Source organism: Drosophila elegans, unplaced genomic scaffold (genome assembly GCF_018152505.1).
Source record: "Drosophila elegans isolate 14027-0461.03 unplaced genomic scaffold, ASM1815250v1 contig_814, whole genome shotgun sequence".
Lineage (NCBI taxonomy): Eukaryota > Metazoa > Arthropoda > Insecta > Diptera > Drosophilidae > Drosophila > Drosophila elegans.
Window position 1 is genome coordinate 2,578,269 of NW_024546167.1, and position 18,580 is coordinate 2,596,848.

At 39.5% G+C, this 18,580-nt stretch overlaps 1 protein-coding gene across 1 annotated transcript; it reads right to left on the reverse strand.

The window, feature by feature from the left end:
- Window positions 1-1,823: 1,823 nt before the first annotated feature.
- Window positions 1,824-17,717, reverse strand: LOC108141833 (cAMP-dependent protein kinase catalytic subunit 1). Its single transcript, XM_017265415.2, has 3 exons — window positions 17,530-17,717; window positions 14,651-16,667; window positions 1,824-3,078 (listed from the first exon to the last, which is right to left on the reverse strand). The coding sequence occupies exon 2, from the start codon at window positions 16,031-16,033 to the stop codon at window positions 14,972-14,974; it is 1,062 nt and encodes a 353-aa protein (XP_017120904.1). The 5' UTR covers window positions 16,034-16,667; window positions 17,530-17,717; the 3' UTR covers window positions 1,824-3,078; window positions 14,651-14,971.
- Between the last annotated feature and the right edge of the window lie 863 nt (window positions 17,718-18,580).

The following is an 18,580-nucleotide window of genomic DNA, read 5'->3' on the forward strand; positions in this document are numbered from 1 at the left end:
GAGAGAAGGAATAATAAAGACTTTACAACGCAGATGTTTTTTATTTTAGAATTTGCTTATGAAATTCCATTGACACACATACTCGTACTCGTTGGGCTGGATAAAAAGGCGGTTACGGGCATCTGTAAGTAATAACAATCTCCAATTTTACTTTGAAGCCTCCTGCTGAAACCCCCCAACTTCCCAAAGAAAATCTTTGGGAATCTCCATCACACAGCTTCAATAAGAACGCCCACACTTTGTGTATATATTTTTTAAGGATTTCAAATTCATTTTATTGGTTTTTTTGTTTGTTTGTTTCTTTTCCTTTGTGTTTTCTTGTTTCTCTTCCTCTCCTCTTTAAATCATCATTTTACTTATAATTCTTTTACTTTTTCGCAAATTTGTTTTTTATTGTATGCTTGTTGTGTTTGTTTGGTTGTTTTTGTTTGTTGTTTTTTTTTTTAAGATTTGTTATCTTATTTGTTGGTTTTTAAATATATATATATTTTTTTATATATATGCACTTGCTATATAAACTTAAATGTAAAAACTAAATTAAATAACTTGAATTTTGCTTTCTCATATTCTTGCGTTCTGGTTCTTCTCACATATATATATATATATATATATAGTATTCAATATATATTTTTGTTTTGTTAATGTGTACCTCGAATTAGCTCGCACTCACATGAAACAACAACAAAAAAGGATTCTCTCTTCTGGCTTACCTAACCGAACAAACATTTAGACTGAGGGAGAAGCTTTAAGAGTACGAAAAAAAAGATAGATGATGTATTAAAAGTAGTACAAATTAGTGCATAATGTTCCTTTAATACAAAAACGTAAAGCATTCAAATCGTTAGTCAAATAGTAAAGCTCAGGTTGGGCTCCTCAGATACTGTATCTGCGTCTATATAGAGCAGTGTTAACAGCTACCGTAAAAAGTTTACTAACACAAGACAAAAATTGCACAAAATTAAAGATCGACTTCTTGCTCTCTTACTGCACATATGTTTCGAATATATATATTTAGTTATATATCCACATTAAATTTGTATGCTCAGACTACCGTAGATTATTTTCAGAATATGCTTATGTGTGTTAGTCAGTGTGTTTTTGTTTTTGCTTTGTTTGGGTCACTGACAAAGGACACAAATCAAATCAAATCGGCGATAGTTCTCCACACAAACTAGTTAGAAACACATAAACATGTGTATGTTTCATATAAAGGGAGACAATTTGGTTGTGATGTGAACATTTCGTGGCTACAAACATCGTCTTCTTACTCGATTGATTTCGGTTTTGTTTGTTTACTTTGTTTACTTTTATTTACCATTAAATTTAGATGCTTAATTAATGCCTATTTATGACTTTTGTCTCGCAACTAGTTGAACAAATAATCATAGAAAACATAAAAAGTATTTATAAATTAATTTTATTTGTTACGATCCCGAGTTGCTCTCGCTCTTTATATATCTTCTCTTCTCACAACAACAACATAATTTAAAAGTCTTGACTTTTAAAAATAAATAATAACAGGGAAAGGAATGCGGAGAAGTGCCGCTAAAATTAAAAGGTAGTTTGGAAACGATTTCGATATCTCCTACGGCCAATTAAAATGATTACCACTCCTCTCCGCACATAACGAAACAATAATTATACTCCGATCGATATTTACTTGAATATATATGCTATAGTTGCCTTTTTTCTCTTCATTTCTCTCTGCTCCAAATAACTATACTTAGCACATGCACATGATATTCTCTTTGTTCTGCTCTTGGTAAGTATAATGCTTCAATCTTTGTGTATATATAGACATGACTCCGTCGACATCTTCGGCATTCGCTTCTTCTTTAATTTCATTAATGCTAAGTTTTATACGTTTTATACACACAAATTTCAGTTGATTTTTTTTTTTTGCTTTTGTTTTCTTTCTTTTTTGTTTTATGTGTCTTAAATGTAAACATTTAGATTTTGTTTTTTTTTCTTTATATATTTCTTGCTGCGTTTCAAATGTTTCTTTTTTGTTACCTTCACTTGCTTTAGTGTTTATACTTTAGAGTTTTGAGTAGTTGATGTGGTTCCTTGCGAATAGTGGATGTTGGATGGACAACTATTTATGAGTGAGTGTGCATTTGTTTAGGTGCCACTGTTGAAATGAATAATGTTCTGTTTCTGCTATCGAATATGGTTCTGTTCGTGATCCGGGTCGGGCGATTGGTTTATTGTTGCACGTCGTCGCTGATTGTACAACATTTATATACGCGAATATATATAAATATCTAGAGACATGTCTACGGTAAAGACGCCAAATCGTCGGGGCTACTTGAACGCAAGCTCGCTTAGCGGAAAGGCGGGGGGCATTAGGGCGTCCAGTGGGGCGGCGTGTCAACTCCGGACTGATTTCACACACACACACTGGTCACCTGGCCGGCAAGTGTCCTCATTCGGCAGCGACTTTTGCTTTTTGTGTTTTTCTAAGGGCCTCAACTCGTTTCTGCTCTACTCCCGTACATATTACACCTTTAATTTATCGCAAGATTTGCCTGCTACTTTGTTTTCCTGTTGATGTTGCTTTTTTTTTTGTCAAGCACACTGCGTGCGCCATAATTTTTGTGTTAATTTTAACGTTTTGTATTTAATTTAAAAATTATTAAAGCGTTTTATACTCTCAACTTGATGTTGTTGCTGCAGCTGACTGAGAGACCGACCTGAATCGATCGAAATTAAATGAAATTCTTTTGCCCTGGCTTAGATGACAATTCTCCTGGATTTCCTCTTATGTATTCTCTGTTGTTTTTTTTTCAGTGTCTTCCCTTTACTTTCGCTTCTATTGCTGGTTCTTTATCGGTTTCTCTTGAATTCTTTAGTTAAGACTAAGCTACGTTTACAACTAAATATCTGTAGTCTCGTGGTTAAATACGCTATATGTTATGAATGAATATTAATGTGTAAGTCATTATTTTATCGGTTTCTATATCTTGTTTCGGTATCCGGATTTTAAATCTTCAAGTCTTCCAAGTCCTTCCACCAAGCTTCACACACAAGATGAAAAGATTGTTCCGACTGGGTCCCACATGAAGACGTAGGGAAATGCTGAAAGAGACAACCAAAAATAAAAAAAAATGTTAGTTGTGTCTGCAAACTCAATCAAGCATGCATTTGCATAATTTGCAATTTATCGAGCTCGTCTCGATCAGCTTTGACTTCTTCCGATCCGGTCCGATAGCCACCCAACCTTGACTGGGGCCCCAAGTGTACTTCCTACTGGGGTTTCTTAACCTCTGCCGCATATCAAATTAAGCTCAAGCATAGCCGATAACTCATTCAGCACACAAGACCGCCAAAAGTTAAAGCAAATCGATTCTATTAATATGTTTAATTTGACTGTTGGCTATTTCTAGTTTGACTTGCTCAGGGCATTCAGCTGGGTCAAGGTCGTTTCTGTGAGTTTAAGGAACCAAAGAACTAGGGTAAGTGAATGTAAGCGCATGACTGGACTTGTTAAGTTATAGTTGAATAAAACAGTAAGGTAACTTGATTATTTCCACAAACCTAAGACTTAGGAGGTGCATTTTGTTAACAACTATTTTTAATTTAAATACTATTATTACAAATAATGTATTAACACCCCTTTAATGGCTTATAAAATATAGATTTTAATAGCTGGATTCCAAGGCAGCTAAACGACGAGTTTGCTCTTGACAATTCAACAATCTATACCGGACCACACCCACTAAACGCCTTCGTCGGCGACAGAGACATCGAAAAAAAGAACTCCCTAGAGCTGGAGAAATTTTCCCATGTCCCCGGGCATATTGGCATGTTAAAAGTTTTATAGATTTTTCGCCTTATCAGCTCGGCACATGCTTGGCTGCTCCACCCCCTTCCATGGGTATCTCATGACGTAAGCGAGCCACAGCAGCGTGCTATATTAAATCTCTTTACACGAAACACACACACACACACACACTCGCACACGAATTGTGCGATACAAAAAGAATAACAAGATAAAACAATATTTTCAGGCGGCATTTTATCGCTGAAACAAAAAGCGTCACTGAATCGCCGCTGCTGCTGTTGCTGCTGCTGCTGCACCCACGCAAAGGTAGCCATATAGATACACACGTTCGGGTAGCCGAAACCGGAGAGGTGCACAGTATACTCAGGTATCGAATGCGAGTTGGTGGAGTTTGGCATTGAATTTACAAGAGATCTTTTGTCTGCCATTGTCTCGAATTACATAAGGCCGAAACCTAAAAATTATGGCCAACAAGCGATTGCAAAGGGAGGAGGCATTACGTGAGCCAAGTAAAAAACAAAACTAGTGAACGCAAACGGAAAAGACTTTCGCCCAAGCAATCGGCGTTGGCCTTGAAGCACTAAAAAAAAATATCCAAACCCTAATGCAAGAAAAGTGTTTCTATTTATTATTGATATGAAACGGTTATAGCTTAAGAAGCAGCCAACAGTTGGAACACTTTAAAATTCATATAATCTCTTTGTTCCATTAAACATTCAAAGTTGCCTAGAACAAATCTGGAAACTCATTTGGTGTAACAAGTTTGCTGAGAGCTTTAAACTTGTTTGAGAACTCAGTTGAATTGGTTTTTGAGAAGGGCAAAACTAGAACAAGCAGCTGAATGGTGGCAGGTAAAATCTTGGCAACATATTTGACCTACACGCAATGACAAAATGGTTGCCAGAAAGAACAATCAAAATATGCCAGGGCGTGTATTTATTTATAACAATGTGGCAAAAAAAAAACGGATACTTAAATCATAAGAAAAACAAATTAATTTATATAAGAAGATTTAATTTTTCTCTTGATTCAGCCCCTTCACAGCTCGGCGCAAAAAGACGAAAAACATTTTAATAAATCAGCCAAAAACCAAGACAACCAGAGTGGACAAGCCGAAAATATCTTTAGATATATAAATGCTATACAATCTATAAATGAACTTATTTCACAGAGACATATATCTAGGAAATAATATAAAAAAAATTAACATGAGTTTTTTTGTTTTTCGACCAGCTGTTGTTGATTTCGCTTCAATGCCTTGTCCCAAAAAAAAACTCCAAAGAAATACTCTCTCTAAAGTGCACTGCAAGTTGGATGCAAAATAAAACGCTTTTTATACAGATTTATCGACTGAGACTTTTGGAGCTTTCTTTTGTTATATAATTTATGAACATATTCCCAAGCTTATAAATAACTCAAGCCACCCACATGCAAATGGAGTATAAATACACACCACTCACGATTTTTACTTTATTTATAGTTAACACATTCATTTGCCTTGACCACTCGGCCTCCCAAAACCAAATCCTCTCACCTTACTCAGCACCAACCCTACAATCCTACAATCGAGCTTCCACATTCTCCACTCAGTTAGTCAGCGCCAAGGAGTCAGTTGCCGAGTTTCCCTTGTCGGTAATTACGCATTTTTAAAATGCAGTCTGTGCTTTGTAGCCATCAAATATTTAAAGACTGGAGCAAACAGCTTTTGAGTGTGGGTGGCCCAAGCAAGGAATGTGTCGCTGTCCCAGACCAAGTTTTCTGATTCCAGTCCCAGGTCGCCGTCGTTTGGCCTTTTCTAAAATGCACAAAACACTAACCACACACACACACACACACACACACACACACACAGGGAAAGGCAGAAGCAAAGTCAAAAACTATGTCAGCAATCTTCAGTGCCTTCCAAACATGGCTGAAGTCTGCCTTAGAATGTCACATATCTATGAGACAACTGAGACATGAGCTTTGCCATATCATATCGTAGACTAGATAAGAAAAGTGAAGGAGTGTTAATAAGTCAAGGCTTAACACTCTAATTAATGGGGTACTCGCATTGATTGGAATGTCATTTATACTTTGTATATCCTTTTATACTTTATATACACTTCAATGAGCTTCGTATTAATCAACCAGAGAAATGTTTTTCTAAAGCATACGTTAAATTGCAGCTCTTTTAGCTTTATTTCATGTCAAAGTTTCAGAACCTTTGTTAGACATATACTTAGCCTTTTTTTTGGTACCCTCTGATTGTTTTAAAGGTACCTTTAGCATAAATTATTTCAGATTGCTTTCATTTTGCTACCGAGTCACAACTTGCATCTCCTTACACTTGAATGCCCTCCGACGGTTTTCTTTCGGTCTACGTCACTGGTCAATCAGACGAATGCTTTTCTTGCATTGAAACTGACTCTGGGTTCAATATACGCCAAATAAAAGGAGATCTGCAATTTGCAATTCACATATTCGCCGCTTTTGTTGTTTCCAATTCAATTCTGCTCAGTCTCACATCCAGACACTCGCTTTGAACCCTCAACTTTGTTTAATAACAAAACAAATGCAAGACTAATGCGAAAGGCAGAAAATAAGAAATGAGCGAATGAAAGAACACAGAATTGGAATGTGAATGCGAATGCGAATGAGTGGAATGAATGGGGATCGGCATGCCAATTATCGAGGCGCCCTCCCATCGATACTTGGCCGCTGTTCGTAAATCAAAGTGTGGAAAAGTTTTGGGGCAATGGGAAAGTAAGAGAAATAAATGGATTGAGGCTCGCCGTATCTAATGTCAATAAACTTTTTGGCTTTGAAATCAAATCAATTTTCATGCCAAGCGAAATCGGGCAGACATCGTGATGGGGCAGGAAAAGCGGAAAAGCGAGGAAGAGGCCACACAAAGAAGGGAAAATCGATGCCGGCCCTCAAGACAAATCAATTAAAGTGAAATTCCACGTATATTATTCTCTTCTGAATTTTACATTTTCACGTTTCCATCGAGCCGAAAGAAAATGTCAACGAAACGAAACGAACTGAAATTAAACGAAATGAACAGGAAACGGAAACATGACAATTGGATGGCCGAAACGGGGTTCCAAGGGACTGAGGGGCAAGATTGGGGACTGCGAAAGCTGATGGGCCGACAACACAGAAGCGCAAATTAAAAGCAAATTTCAATTTTTGCATTGACATTGTCACTGTTTTGGCCGCTGCCACCACTGTCGCTTTTTGTTGTAACAAAATTAACTATGAAAGTAATTAAAGGCCAGGGGCAAGGCAGAGCAAGATGGGGCAGGCCAGGATGGGCAGAAGGGATTGCCGGGGCTGGGTCAACTGGTGCCTGCGGGGAAAGCGACGTTAGGAGGAGGAGGAGGAGCGTTCCAGGGATGAGAGGTGGCCATAAAGAGACTCAACTTGTCTTGCGCGCGCATGATGGCAATTAACATTACACACTAACCCACCTACCAGCGTCGGGAGATACATTAGTTTGAGGCCTAAATACCCAAGTGAATACTAAAGATAAATAAAGAATTAGTACTTTAATCTATAAAAGTACAGTTTGAAAAATACAGTTGAAAGCTAGGAACAAAACTGTTATTTAGTTACACAAATTGGTTTTAGCCACACCATTTAAGTTTCACATATTTTCAAGTATTTTAATTAAATGTTATTTAACAGGAAAATTGGCACTGGAAACAATGATTTTCTCAATCTAAATATAAGCTAAAATTGTTATAGTCCAATGACTTAAGGTAAGTTTACACACAATTCGAAATTCGTAAATTTTTTATTTTATTTTTAATATTCGTTTACCGTGCTATTATTCCTGTTTTAATGTTGTTTTTGTGTGAAACAATATCAAACCTAAGTGATAAATATAAAAATAAGTCAAGTGTAATAGGCTATAAAAAGGCTGAAGAATGCTTTTTAATCGACCCTCGCATGGCGCACGCCCACACACACAAACGCTGCCTAAGGAAGCCACTGAGGATAATGGTGCGGCAGGGGTGCGGAGGGGGCTTACACGCAACAGCGCCGCCGGCGACACGGCGCACAATTTGTGCGCTGCAATAAAATAAAATTAAAATTTGAAACAACGACGGCAGGGCAGCAGCAACATTGAAACATCAAGAGGGAAGGGGAGGGAGGTGCGAGTGGCGAGGGGGGAAAAACTCAGTGGGAAGCTGTAGCTGTAGCTGTTTGGATATGTGTATATGGGTGGAGTGCACTTCGTCGTATGAGCGATGAGCACAGCCGAGCCATCATCCATCCTCGTTATTTTTTTCTTCTCTGCACTGCTCCCTCGGTCCTTTTGGTTTCGTCCGCATTATTATCTCTTTTCTGGTCTCATTTCACTCGTAATTATGATAAGACTGTAATTACATTTATCTGCTGCTGGCAGCATTCGACACCAACAGCTGAGGACAAAGCCAACACTTCGCGGCTTTAATCGCGACCACATTGCGTATGCGTAATATATGCAAACGTGTTGCGTATACGTCATGTTATGCCAGTGTCCAAGGTGAGTGCATAGAATTAGTTAAATTATCAATGGCCGACCTTCAAGTGTTAACCGCTGCGACTAACGCAGCATGAAATTGCCAGAGAGAACAGAAGGAGGAGGGGGGGTTTTTGAATATTGCATATGTCTATAGGTCAAGGACATCTTGGCAATTGTTTGTGAGTGATTAGAAAATGCCTGGCAAGTGCCACGATCGTACACAAATGACGTCAACAGCCTAAAGTCTTTCCATGCGTAGTAACCCAATTAAATTAAGCACATAGAAAAAAATAAAGAAAATATTAAAAGCAGCAATGAGAAAGAAACCTTAATAAACGAAGGCGGGGGGTAAAGTGTTTTGTCACCCAAGAGATTGATGATTCAATTAATGCAAAAAAGAAAAAGTAAGGCAAAAGTAAGGCAAAAGAAAAAGGTTCAAGTGCAGACCTTTCGCCCACCCCGTGCTTGTTTAGTGTAGTTCTTATGGCTGAGTGTTTAAGAAAAAAGGCAAAAAAAACCCACACAAATAATTAATCAATAATTACGCCTTGCGTGAGCGGTGGAAAAGAGCTGGGGGCAGTAGAAAAAATATTCATTTATTTGCGGCTGCCCAGCACCTGTGCCCACCACTCCACCACGACCCCTCGAGAGCCGCCCTCTTTCAATGTCAGGCCAGCAGCAGCAGCTGCAACAACAACAATTATTATTGATTACATGTCAATTGTATTGAATTTGCGGGAAAGAGACGGTCGCCCGCAATTCCCTATACACACGTACCGCACTCTAATTGTATTCCTCTGCCCGGTTTTTATCAAATTCAATTAGACGCACGACTATAACTGTAATTGTGTGTTAGCCGTCAGAGAGAAATTATAAAAGGGGTACAGATGGGGAGTCAATAAAGCGGATGTTATTGTTGTGACTTTGTTATCAGGACACATGGAAATGAAAGCATCAGCGGCGGTGATGTAACATGCAGAAACTAGCACAAAACACAAAAAACGATGCCAGCAAACTTATTAAAGACCGCCGCCGACGAATGGGGTGCATACTCTTAACCCATTTCCACAGAAAACCAAACAAAACAAATTAAAAAACTGTCGTGCAAACCAAAGCTGGTGGGTGAGAAACTTGTGGACAAAAGTTGGGAAAACTACGAGACGGGGAGCTGCATAAATATGAATCTAATAACTCTCTCTTTGTTCTTATCGCTCAACGATCGCCAGCTGTTGTTTGGTTCTAGCTTATGCCCAAGTTTTGTTTTAGTTTTCTAGCCCATTGTCAGCAACAACAGCAACAACAGCAACAACCTCTCATATGACAACTGGCGTCAATAAGTTTTTTAATGATTCCATGCTGATAAGCCCTCAAGGGGCTCACTCGATGATGTAGGTTTGTTTTGCCTCCCGTTCGCTTTGCACAATTTTTAAATTCGTTATCAACGGAAAGTGTTTGGAAGTCAACAGTATATACATACATAACCCTAGATTATATTGAATCAATGAAATTCAATTCGCAGAAATTCGATAGCAAACAAAAGTGAAAAATGTAAATATACCAACATATATTTCACTCTAAAGTTTTTTCTGTCGCACCGAAAATGTTTCATAAAGTCATTCCTCTCCGTCGAATGCATGTGTGTACATAGCACCTGCCCATAAATAAACAACAGGCAACGGAACAAAAACGAAAACTAAAACAGAAACAGAAATTTTCAATTTTCATTGTGCAGCGTTTTCCATGTTCAATTCTATTTTATTTGCTCGTAAATTCTGTATGAAAATTGCTGGTTACTGCGCGGGACAGACAGACAGAATAGCAGGCACTGGGGAGGTGGGGATTGTTGAAAAAGTTCGCGTTTATCTCACAGATACACATTGCAAAAGTACTAGAAAAAAACATTGAGAGCGAGCGACTGCCTCGACCATTACATGCGCTCTAATCAAGTGGAAAGATTTGATAAGAGAAAAAACCTTAGGCAAATTCATATTACGTAGTATACAATTCACTTAAAACTTATACTTCTATATTTTAATAAACAATTAGCGTTTAAAGTTTTAGCTCTTTGTTAAACAAATAACAAAACAACTATATTTATAAATCATTTTGTAGAGCGAAAGTGGTCTTTGTTTTATTTTAATTTCTGTAAATCTATTCTCGTAACGTTTATTTAGAATGCACATCCAGAAATAAAACATATTTTAAGAACAATTAGTGATTAGAAAAACAAACAGACGGCAGTCGAGACCAATAAAAGTGAAGACAAACAATTGCCGGGTCGGAAAAGTATGATGTGGACAAACGAGATCGCATGATCCACTGATCCTGATAGAGAACAGCTACTTTGTGGGGTCGCAATCGTCCCCGTTCACAGCGAAAACAAATTGCCCTCGCATTCTACTAGAACGCGGCAGCTACTAGGGAAAGAGTAGAGAAAATAAATAAACAGCGGCTACAATTTTGAAAGCAAAAACGAAGAAAATAATTGCACAAATGAAACAGAAAGAAAAAGTTGCGAAAAAAAAAAGAAAAACAAAAAATTAAAACGAGCACAACATGGCGAAGCTGCCGCCGACGTGTGCGTTATTTAAATGATTTTGCCAGTTTGCCTCGCTGTGGCTGTCTCAATTTAAATGTTTTTTATAGCCTGCATTCGGCGACTGCCACTCCTAACATTTTCAGAGGGGCAGCAAATGGAGGCCCAAAAGGCAGACTGAGACGCACACAACCGAAACCCGTTTGCAAATGTGAAACGGAAAATCCAAGCCAAACGAAATGAAACGAAACGAAGCGAAAAAGTTAACAAAATCAACAAACACAATTAAGGCAAAGGCAGAAATCGTTTAATTTATTCTCAATGCGTACGAAAACGAAAATATAATTTGAGCTTTGCTTTGCCTTCTTTTTCGTTTTTTTTTCATGTGCTTCTTTTGCATATTGCTCATACGACGCGTTGACTCAGTCAAAGTGTAACAGCTTACACGAAAAAAAAAAATAAAAATAATTACTGTGTTTATAGAAAATGGAATTTAAAAATATAAATATACCTTTTATATTAATTTTTATAAATATAACTTTTATCTTTAGGCAAGATTAGATTTAAAGAATTCATTTAATCTTGAAAACCCTCATTGCCATAAATTAAGATTGGGCAAGAGAAACATTGGACTATTTTTTTTCTGTGTCCCTCTTTAAGGAATGAAAATGGAATTGGTCACCGGTGGAACCAGAACCATTTATCTTATTGAATACTCGGAAAAGTCCGGGTTTTCCCTCCCTCGGTGTTTTAATTGTTTTCTTTTCTGCACGACCATTGTCTTGGTATCTTCTCTGCCTTATTGTTTTTATCGCCGTTTACTTGGCCGCACTTGCAGCGCGTGCGTGCTGACAAGCTCGATTTGAGGGCACTGTTACAAGGCTGCCCGACCTAGTCGGTTTGTCTCTGGCTGTCTGCGATCTACCGCCCCAGTCCACGCCCGCCCCGCCCCACCCAGCCCCTATTGGCCCGAAATTGGCCAGACAACGTCTCAGATTCACAAGCGCGTTGGCAGTTGCATTCTTTGTGTTTCAGCCACCGCGACTGGCTGACTGCTAAACTTGGCTTGGTCTGGGTGATTATTGGAGCACGACGAATGCGTGTTGAATCCAAGTTGCTGGGTATCTGCGTGCTTGTGCAGCGACTGCTGAGAACAAGTTTGTAGAGCGACACCCAGCTGGGAGTTGAACTTTGGCTTTAATGTGCTCCAAATCAGCCAAATGCCAATAGCAAGAATGCTAACAGTACAATCCAGTCATTTCCCAATGAGATGCTCCACAAAATTTACCTCAACAAAGCATATTACAATTTTGCATTTTTGTATTCAGACTGCAAGTCTATCAAATGATTAATCTCGAACCCCGTTAGCAATGTAAGCTTGGTAGGAATCATTTATTTACATGCCCCAGAAATGATTTTGATTGTTGCATTTTCACTAATCGTATTTTCTGGAGAAGCACGGAATCAAAACAAAGTTTTTAACTAAATTTCGAGAAACAAAACAACTAGAAATTCGAAGAAAAAGTTCAGATTATCTAATTTTAGATAATTGAAAAAGGGGGCAGGGATTAAAAAAGTTGGCCTTTTTCACGGTTTTTCTTTAAAAATCTTTTCGGTGAAGGCTAAAATCTTTAGCTAGTTCCTGTGTGCTAGCGTAAAAATTGAATTGGCTTATCAATAAAAATCAGTTACTAAGGCGTGACTCCAAATCACCCCACTTCCAGCTGGATTCACTTTTGATAGCGTTTTTTCCTATCCTTCATTCGCATTGATAAACAATCAGAAAAGCCGTCGAGTTAATGTAAATAAGTAAACCTAATGCCCGATACTTAGTACCCATGACTACGGAGACTAATTGACTTGGCCCAAAACAAATGATTGATGGCCTTCTTCAAGCGGCAAGCGGCAAAAACAACAAAATGATTATAATTGGTGCCAATAAAACTGTAGACGACACATGTCGCATGGAAATTCAAGGGAATCGGAGGAGAAACATAAATATCCAAGACAATCCACATACTGACATTCGGATGGACAACTCTTTTGGGGCTAGGCCAAAGGTCGAACAAGGTCATGGCCAACGATTACCGCACATTGGCGTGAATATTAGGGCTTTATTTTTTCTTTGATATGAGTTGGAATAGTTGCTGCATACCCACCTAAACTTTCCCCAGAATTTGCAGCCCCTCTTGATTGCGTTTATGTTTTTAGTTTTTCACATTTGCACAATTTCTAAACTTTATGCGGCATTCACACGCAGCTTTTGCTTTTGTTTTGCTATTGTTGTTTGAACATAAAACTTATTATAATTTATTAATTACAAGCAGCGTTTTGGCGTTGATAAAAAAAGCACGATTTCGGTAATGGCTAACGGACACGCAATAGGAGTAATTCATAAAATAAAAGATATATTTCTTTTACTGCCTTTTGCCTTGACATTATTCATGGCTTTCTCTTCCCTTCTTGTTAGCTATTCAAATGGGTCAAGTGTGAATTACTATATTTCTGTGGAAATTGTGGGAGTCGCAGCCAAATAAAATGGGGAAAAGCAAGAATAGAAATTGTTAAAAAAGATTAAGAACTCACAGAAAAGTTAAATGGTTTATTAACAAAACTTTATCACTTTAAACTTTTAGTTAAATTAACCACTTAATGAAAGGCGAACATTTTCGAAACTTAATTAGGTTAAGCTAAAAGTTTTAAAGTTATTACGAATGAACATAAATTAACTTTAAGCACTAAGAATTTCTTTGAAAGTAATTGGTTTTGCACTATTACCATCAGCTGTCTAGTTTGTCTGTTGAAGAGATTAGACCCGACTGAATTACGGCCAGTTGTTACAGTTATCGTTTACGACCACATTCTGACGCTTATTGCAATTAACGATTCGATGTTTACGGTCATTTTACCCCTTGGTGGTCTGGTAGTGAGTAAGTAAGTGGTCATGCTCAATTTTTTTTAGTAAAACATCACGTAGGGACAGCAACCACAGGGAAACATCCGCTTATAACAATAAGTCAAGTCACCGAGGGAAACTAATTAAAAGAATTCCGTGTACGAGTTACTACCGCGGGCAGAACAATTGACGGACGAGCTGAAATGCCCTTTTGTCTCATAATCAACTCTCTGGCACTCTCTCGCTTTCCCTTTGCGGCTCCCTCAAAAACAAGCAAATACATTCCACTGAAAGCAATCAATCAATCAATCTACTCGTCCATCAATCTCAAGCTAAAGTCAAAACAAAAACAAACCTGGAATACCCTTGCCCTGAATACCCTTCCCTAACGCCAGTGCATCGTTAACGAAGAGAGTACGGAATACAGTCAATAGATTAATACCTCATTTAGCAAAATGGTGAGAAAGAGCCTTTCGTGTGAGTTTACAGATTGATATATGGCATAATAAATAAGGATGTAAGCTTTCCCTGTATATCTTTGGATGTCAATAGTAGTTTTTCTTAATATACAATTCTAAAGTTGAAGAATAAAGGAAAAATCTAGCATATTCATTTAAAATATAAATTTTAATATAATAAATTCAAAATGTTATGACATACAGTCATGTTGTTGCTATGAGTTATAAAACTAACTTCGCATCTTAAACGAAAATTTAAAAACTAAAAAATCCACTATTTTGTTTAATTTGCTAAGTTATTCAAATTAATTGTTTGATAAATTGAGAAATATATGAAATTACTTTTTTTCATCGCAATTGAGGTAACGTAAAATGGAAATAAATATTGAATCTGGCCAGAAGCACTCCAGTCAAAGGGTTTTCCAATGGCAAATATTGCACGACCCCCGCCCAACTGATTTGTATTGGCTCAAATACTTACGTTGATGTAAATTGTTGTGTGTGGTGAGGAATCCAATGTTGACAAAAGTGTGGATGTGGAGTAGATGCAGACATACAGATGTCCAGATAGACGCAGATGTGGTAGTAGTTGTTGTTTTGTGGGTGGCTGTTACAGTTGTTGTAGTTGTAAGTAGTAGACATATAGACAAGACGACGACAACGACGATGAGGACGTGGTCCGCGATGCCACGGCGGTGGCAACAGCAGGAGCAGTTGCAGATACAATTGCAGTAGCAGATACAATTGCAGTTGCAGACGCCTGCAGAACGAGGGGATTTGGGCTGACTGGCGAAGAGCTTCTTTAGAATTCAGCAAACTCCTTGGCACACTTCTCGGTGCTGGAGATCCGTAGCGCCTCCTCCTCGTAGTCATCGAAATTGCTCGTGTCGCCGGGACCCTTACACCGCGGAATGAACGGCGCCTCGATTTTCTTTTGGAAGATCGCAATCCAGTCGGTGGAGGCGAACCACTTCTGGTTCTTAATATCATTGACGCCCGCCTTCAGATTGCCGTAGCGCTTGGTCAGGTCCACCTGCAGCAGATTGCGCAGCAGGTCCTTCAGATCGGAACCAAAGTGCGACGGGAAGCGCACTTTGCCGGAGACGATCTTCTCGTAGATCTGGATGGGCTGATCCGCAAAGAACGGCGGATAGCCAGCGGCCATCTCGTAGACGAGCACGCCCAGCGCCCACCAGTCGACGGCCTTGTTGTAGCCCTTGGACAGAATGATCTCCGGGGCCAGGTACTCGGGCGTGCCGCACAGCGTCCAAGTGCGACCCTTGACCCGCTTGGCAAATCCGAAGTCCGTCACCTTGAGGTAGCCCTGCGAGTCGATCAGCAGGTTCTCCGGCTTCAGATCGCGGTAGATGAGGTCCAGGTAGTGCAGATACTCGAAGGCCAGCACGATCTGTGCCGCGTAGAAGCGCGAGTGCGGCTCCGAGAAGCGGCCCACCTTGCGCAGATGCGAGAACATCTCGCCACCGGGGACGTACTCCAGCACCATGTACAGGTTGGAGTTGTCCTTGAAGTGGTAGCGCAGCGAGACGAGAAAGGGGAACTGGATGGCCTGCAGGATGCGCTTCTCGTTCAGCGTATGCTCCACCTGCTTCAGCTTGACCACCTTCTGCTTGTCGAGGATCTTCATGGCGTAGTAGTCTTTCGTGGGCTTGTGCTGAACGATCATGACGCGGCCAAAGGACCCGGTGCCCAGGGTCTTGATCCGTTCGAAGTCATCGAGGGCGGCGGTGTTGGTCGGATTGCGGCGCCACTTGTCCTCGAACTCCTCCTTAGCCTGTTCGAGGAACTCCTTGACCGTCTCGGCGGCGTCGACCTTCTTGTTTGACGTGGTGGCGTTGTTGCCCATTTTGGAGATGGTGCCCGTTAGGGATGACAGCCGGAAAGTGGCGCTGGCCGAAACCTGAGCCTGATCTTCGCCGGAGCTGCTGGCCCCTGCTACTGCTCCTCCTCCTCCGCTGTTGGCGCCTGATTCCGCCCCCGAACAGGGCGTGGTCGTGGCTGCGGGGGGCGTACTCCTGCTGCTGCTAGCCTGGTCCGTTGGGGGTCCCGCTGCCGCTCCCGCTCCTCCCGCTGCCGTTCCGCCCTCCTCCTCGCAACTGGACTGCGCTTGTAGCTTGCCCTCGCCGGATGTCGAACTATGATGGGACTTTTTCTTTTTAAGGAACTGCAAAATGGACTTAGCTATTTTGCCGAGTTACTGGGCAACGGTGCGGATGAAATTGTTGCTCCTTCGGCGCCAAAGAGAGCTTCTCGCAGGAGCTCTCTTTCTCTTCGCTGGTTATCCTTGGCTGCTGGAGTTGTTGTTTATTAAGGCGTTTGGCTTTGACGCGTTTAGGTTAAGGTCTTAACACGTTTGCGATTTTGCGGTTTGATTTCTTTGTTTTGGGGGTCTTAAACTAGTTTTACACTTTAGGCTTAGACTAACATTTGGTTTAACACTCTAGATTGCTAATGCTCGCGATTTACTTTACTTTGAGAAGCTGCAAAGAGAAACGGAAGAGAAAACGTCACAGATTAGCGAAAAATTCGGTAAAGGCTAAAAACAAGAGTCCGGTTCTTAAAGTTTTCTGATAAAGTAAAATTACTGCTGCTCTCAGATTTTATAGTTTTCTCACAGTGTTTCTGTTCTTACAGCGCTTTGCTGGCACATTTTCGAGCCCGAAAGCAGCTTATAGCCACTGAATAAATAAGCTAAACAAAATCACACATAAACTCGAATTTAAACAATAAAAATAATAAGAAGACGATAAAGAAGGGGGAGAGAAAGAGAGCAAAAGAGCGAGAGGAGGCTACTTTCGATCGTGTCAAGTGTCAAACAGCTGATGATATATCGCCAGCTCACTCGCTCTCACGCACCCGCACGCAGTTCTGCTTCTTCTTTTCATTTTCTCTCTCATTTTTGTCTTGAAATTATTAAATACTTTTTTTTTGGCACTGTCTTTTGCTTTGGCTTCTGTTTTTTCTTTTACTTTGCTTTTTTACATTTGATTCTGTGTGTTTGTGTGTACGTGCGCGAGTGTAGGTGTATGTGTATGCGCTTCTGGTTTAAATTTTGCGATCTCTTTTAGCGCTCTCTTCGCAGGCACTTTTCCACATTTCGCACACTTTAAATTAGTTAAATTGGCCTTTATTGCTCGCTGTGCTAAATTTTCGCCATTCGATTTGGGCATAAAAATCCCGTGGTTTAAACAAACACAATCGCACACGCATACACACACACCGCTAGCTTGCACACACACACACACACCCGCACACAGATTGGATAATCGATTTTTTTTACGTTCATTTCCTTTTTTGAGTTTGTTTGACTTTGCTATCCGAGTTTTTCTCTGCGCAAATTACCTTTTTGCAATTAACGACTACGATGCCAGCGATTTGTATACACTTTCAGAAATATTGCCTCGACTTTCCGATCGATTTAATGCACTGTAGCTGTGGATTTTGATGGCTTAGATTAAAAATACCCGCATAGCCGCCGAACCGAGTTTTCCCGTCCAACACGGTCGAAGTTTTTTTATCGACTGGCGCGACTCGCGAATGCGCCCCCGCACGCAGGTGTGAGCAGGCCAGCGATAGGCACTTCGCTCACCGCGAGCACAATTCCGCAGTTGTGAGAAATCGCTACTGCGTGGGTGCTGTTCCATTGTAGACCCCGGGTGCTCAGAAATAGCTAAAAAATTATAGATTCTTCAATGCTTAAAAATGTGTCCAACTTATTTCTAGGTCCTAGAATCAGAATAATTGGTTGCCGTTGTTCTTATTACTGTATTCGGACTAACAACACACTGATTAAATCAGATTGGATTTATTCTCTAATCCAAACAATCCTATATAAACTCTATGCTCAACTAATGTTAAACTAATATTTAGTAATTTTTATGACTGAATAAAATTAACGACCAAACGGAAAATTATTGCTATCCAGTCAAAGCATTTGAAAATCGGCAGCCAAACCAAAAGGAAAGACGATAAGAGAAATCCCACAACAGCAAATATTTTTTTTTTTATTAAATGTTAAATAAAAGCTGAAACATTACGCCTTATCCTGCTTTCTATAGGAGTTTCCAAATAAATAAATAAAATTATAAATAAATGTTGAAATTTACTGTTTAGGTGTGCAGACTACGATTTGACAAATCTATCATTTGTTATTTTAAAATATATTTTTATAATATACAAAATTATTTGCTGTAACAAAAGACTATAAAATGTTTGTCAATTTTGTTTAGCGTGCACTGTTGCTATATGGTTAATGCATTTTATTTAAATTAGGCAACGAATTTTTTTCTGCATAATAAACACACGACCTTAACATCATCATATTAAATACAGTTTGGACCTCCAGAGACAATATTCTCAAAAGCTTATGTATGTTTATTTACAAAAACGTTTT

What these genes read in the sequence shown, in the direction of transcription:
- LOC108141833 (XM_017265415.2), bottom strand. Translation starts at nt 16,033, where the DNA reads ATGGGCAACAACGCCACCACGTCAAACAAGAAGGTCGACGCCGCCGAG.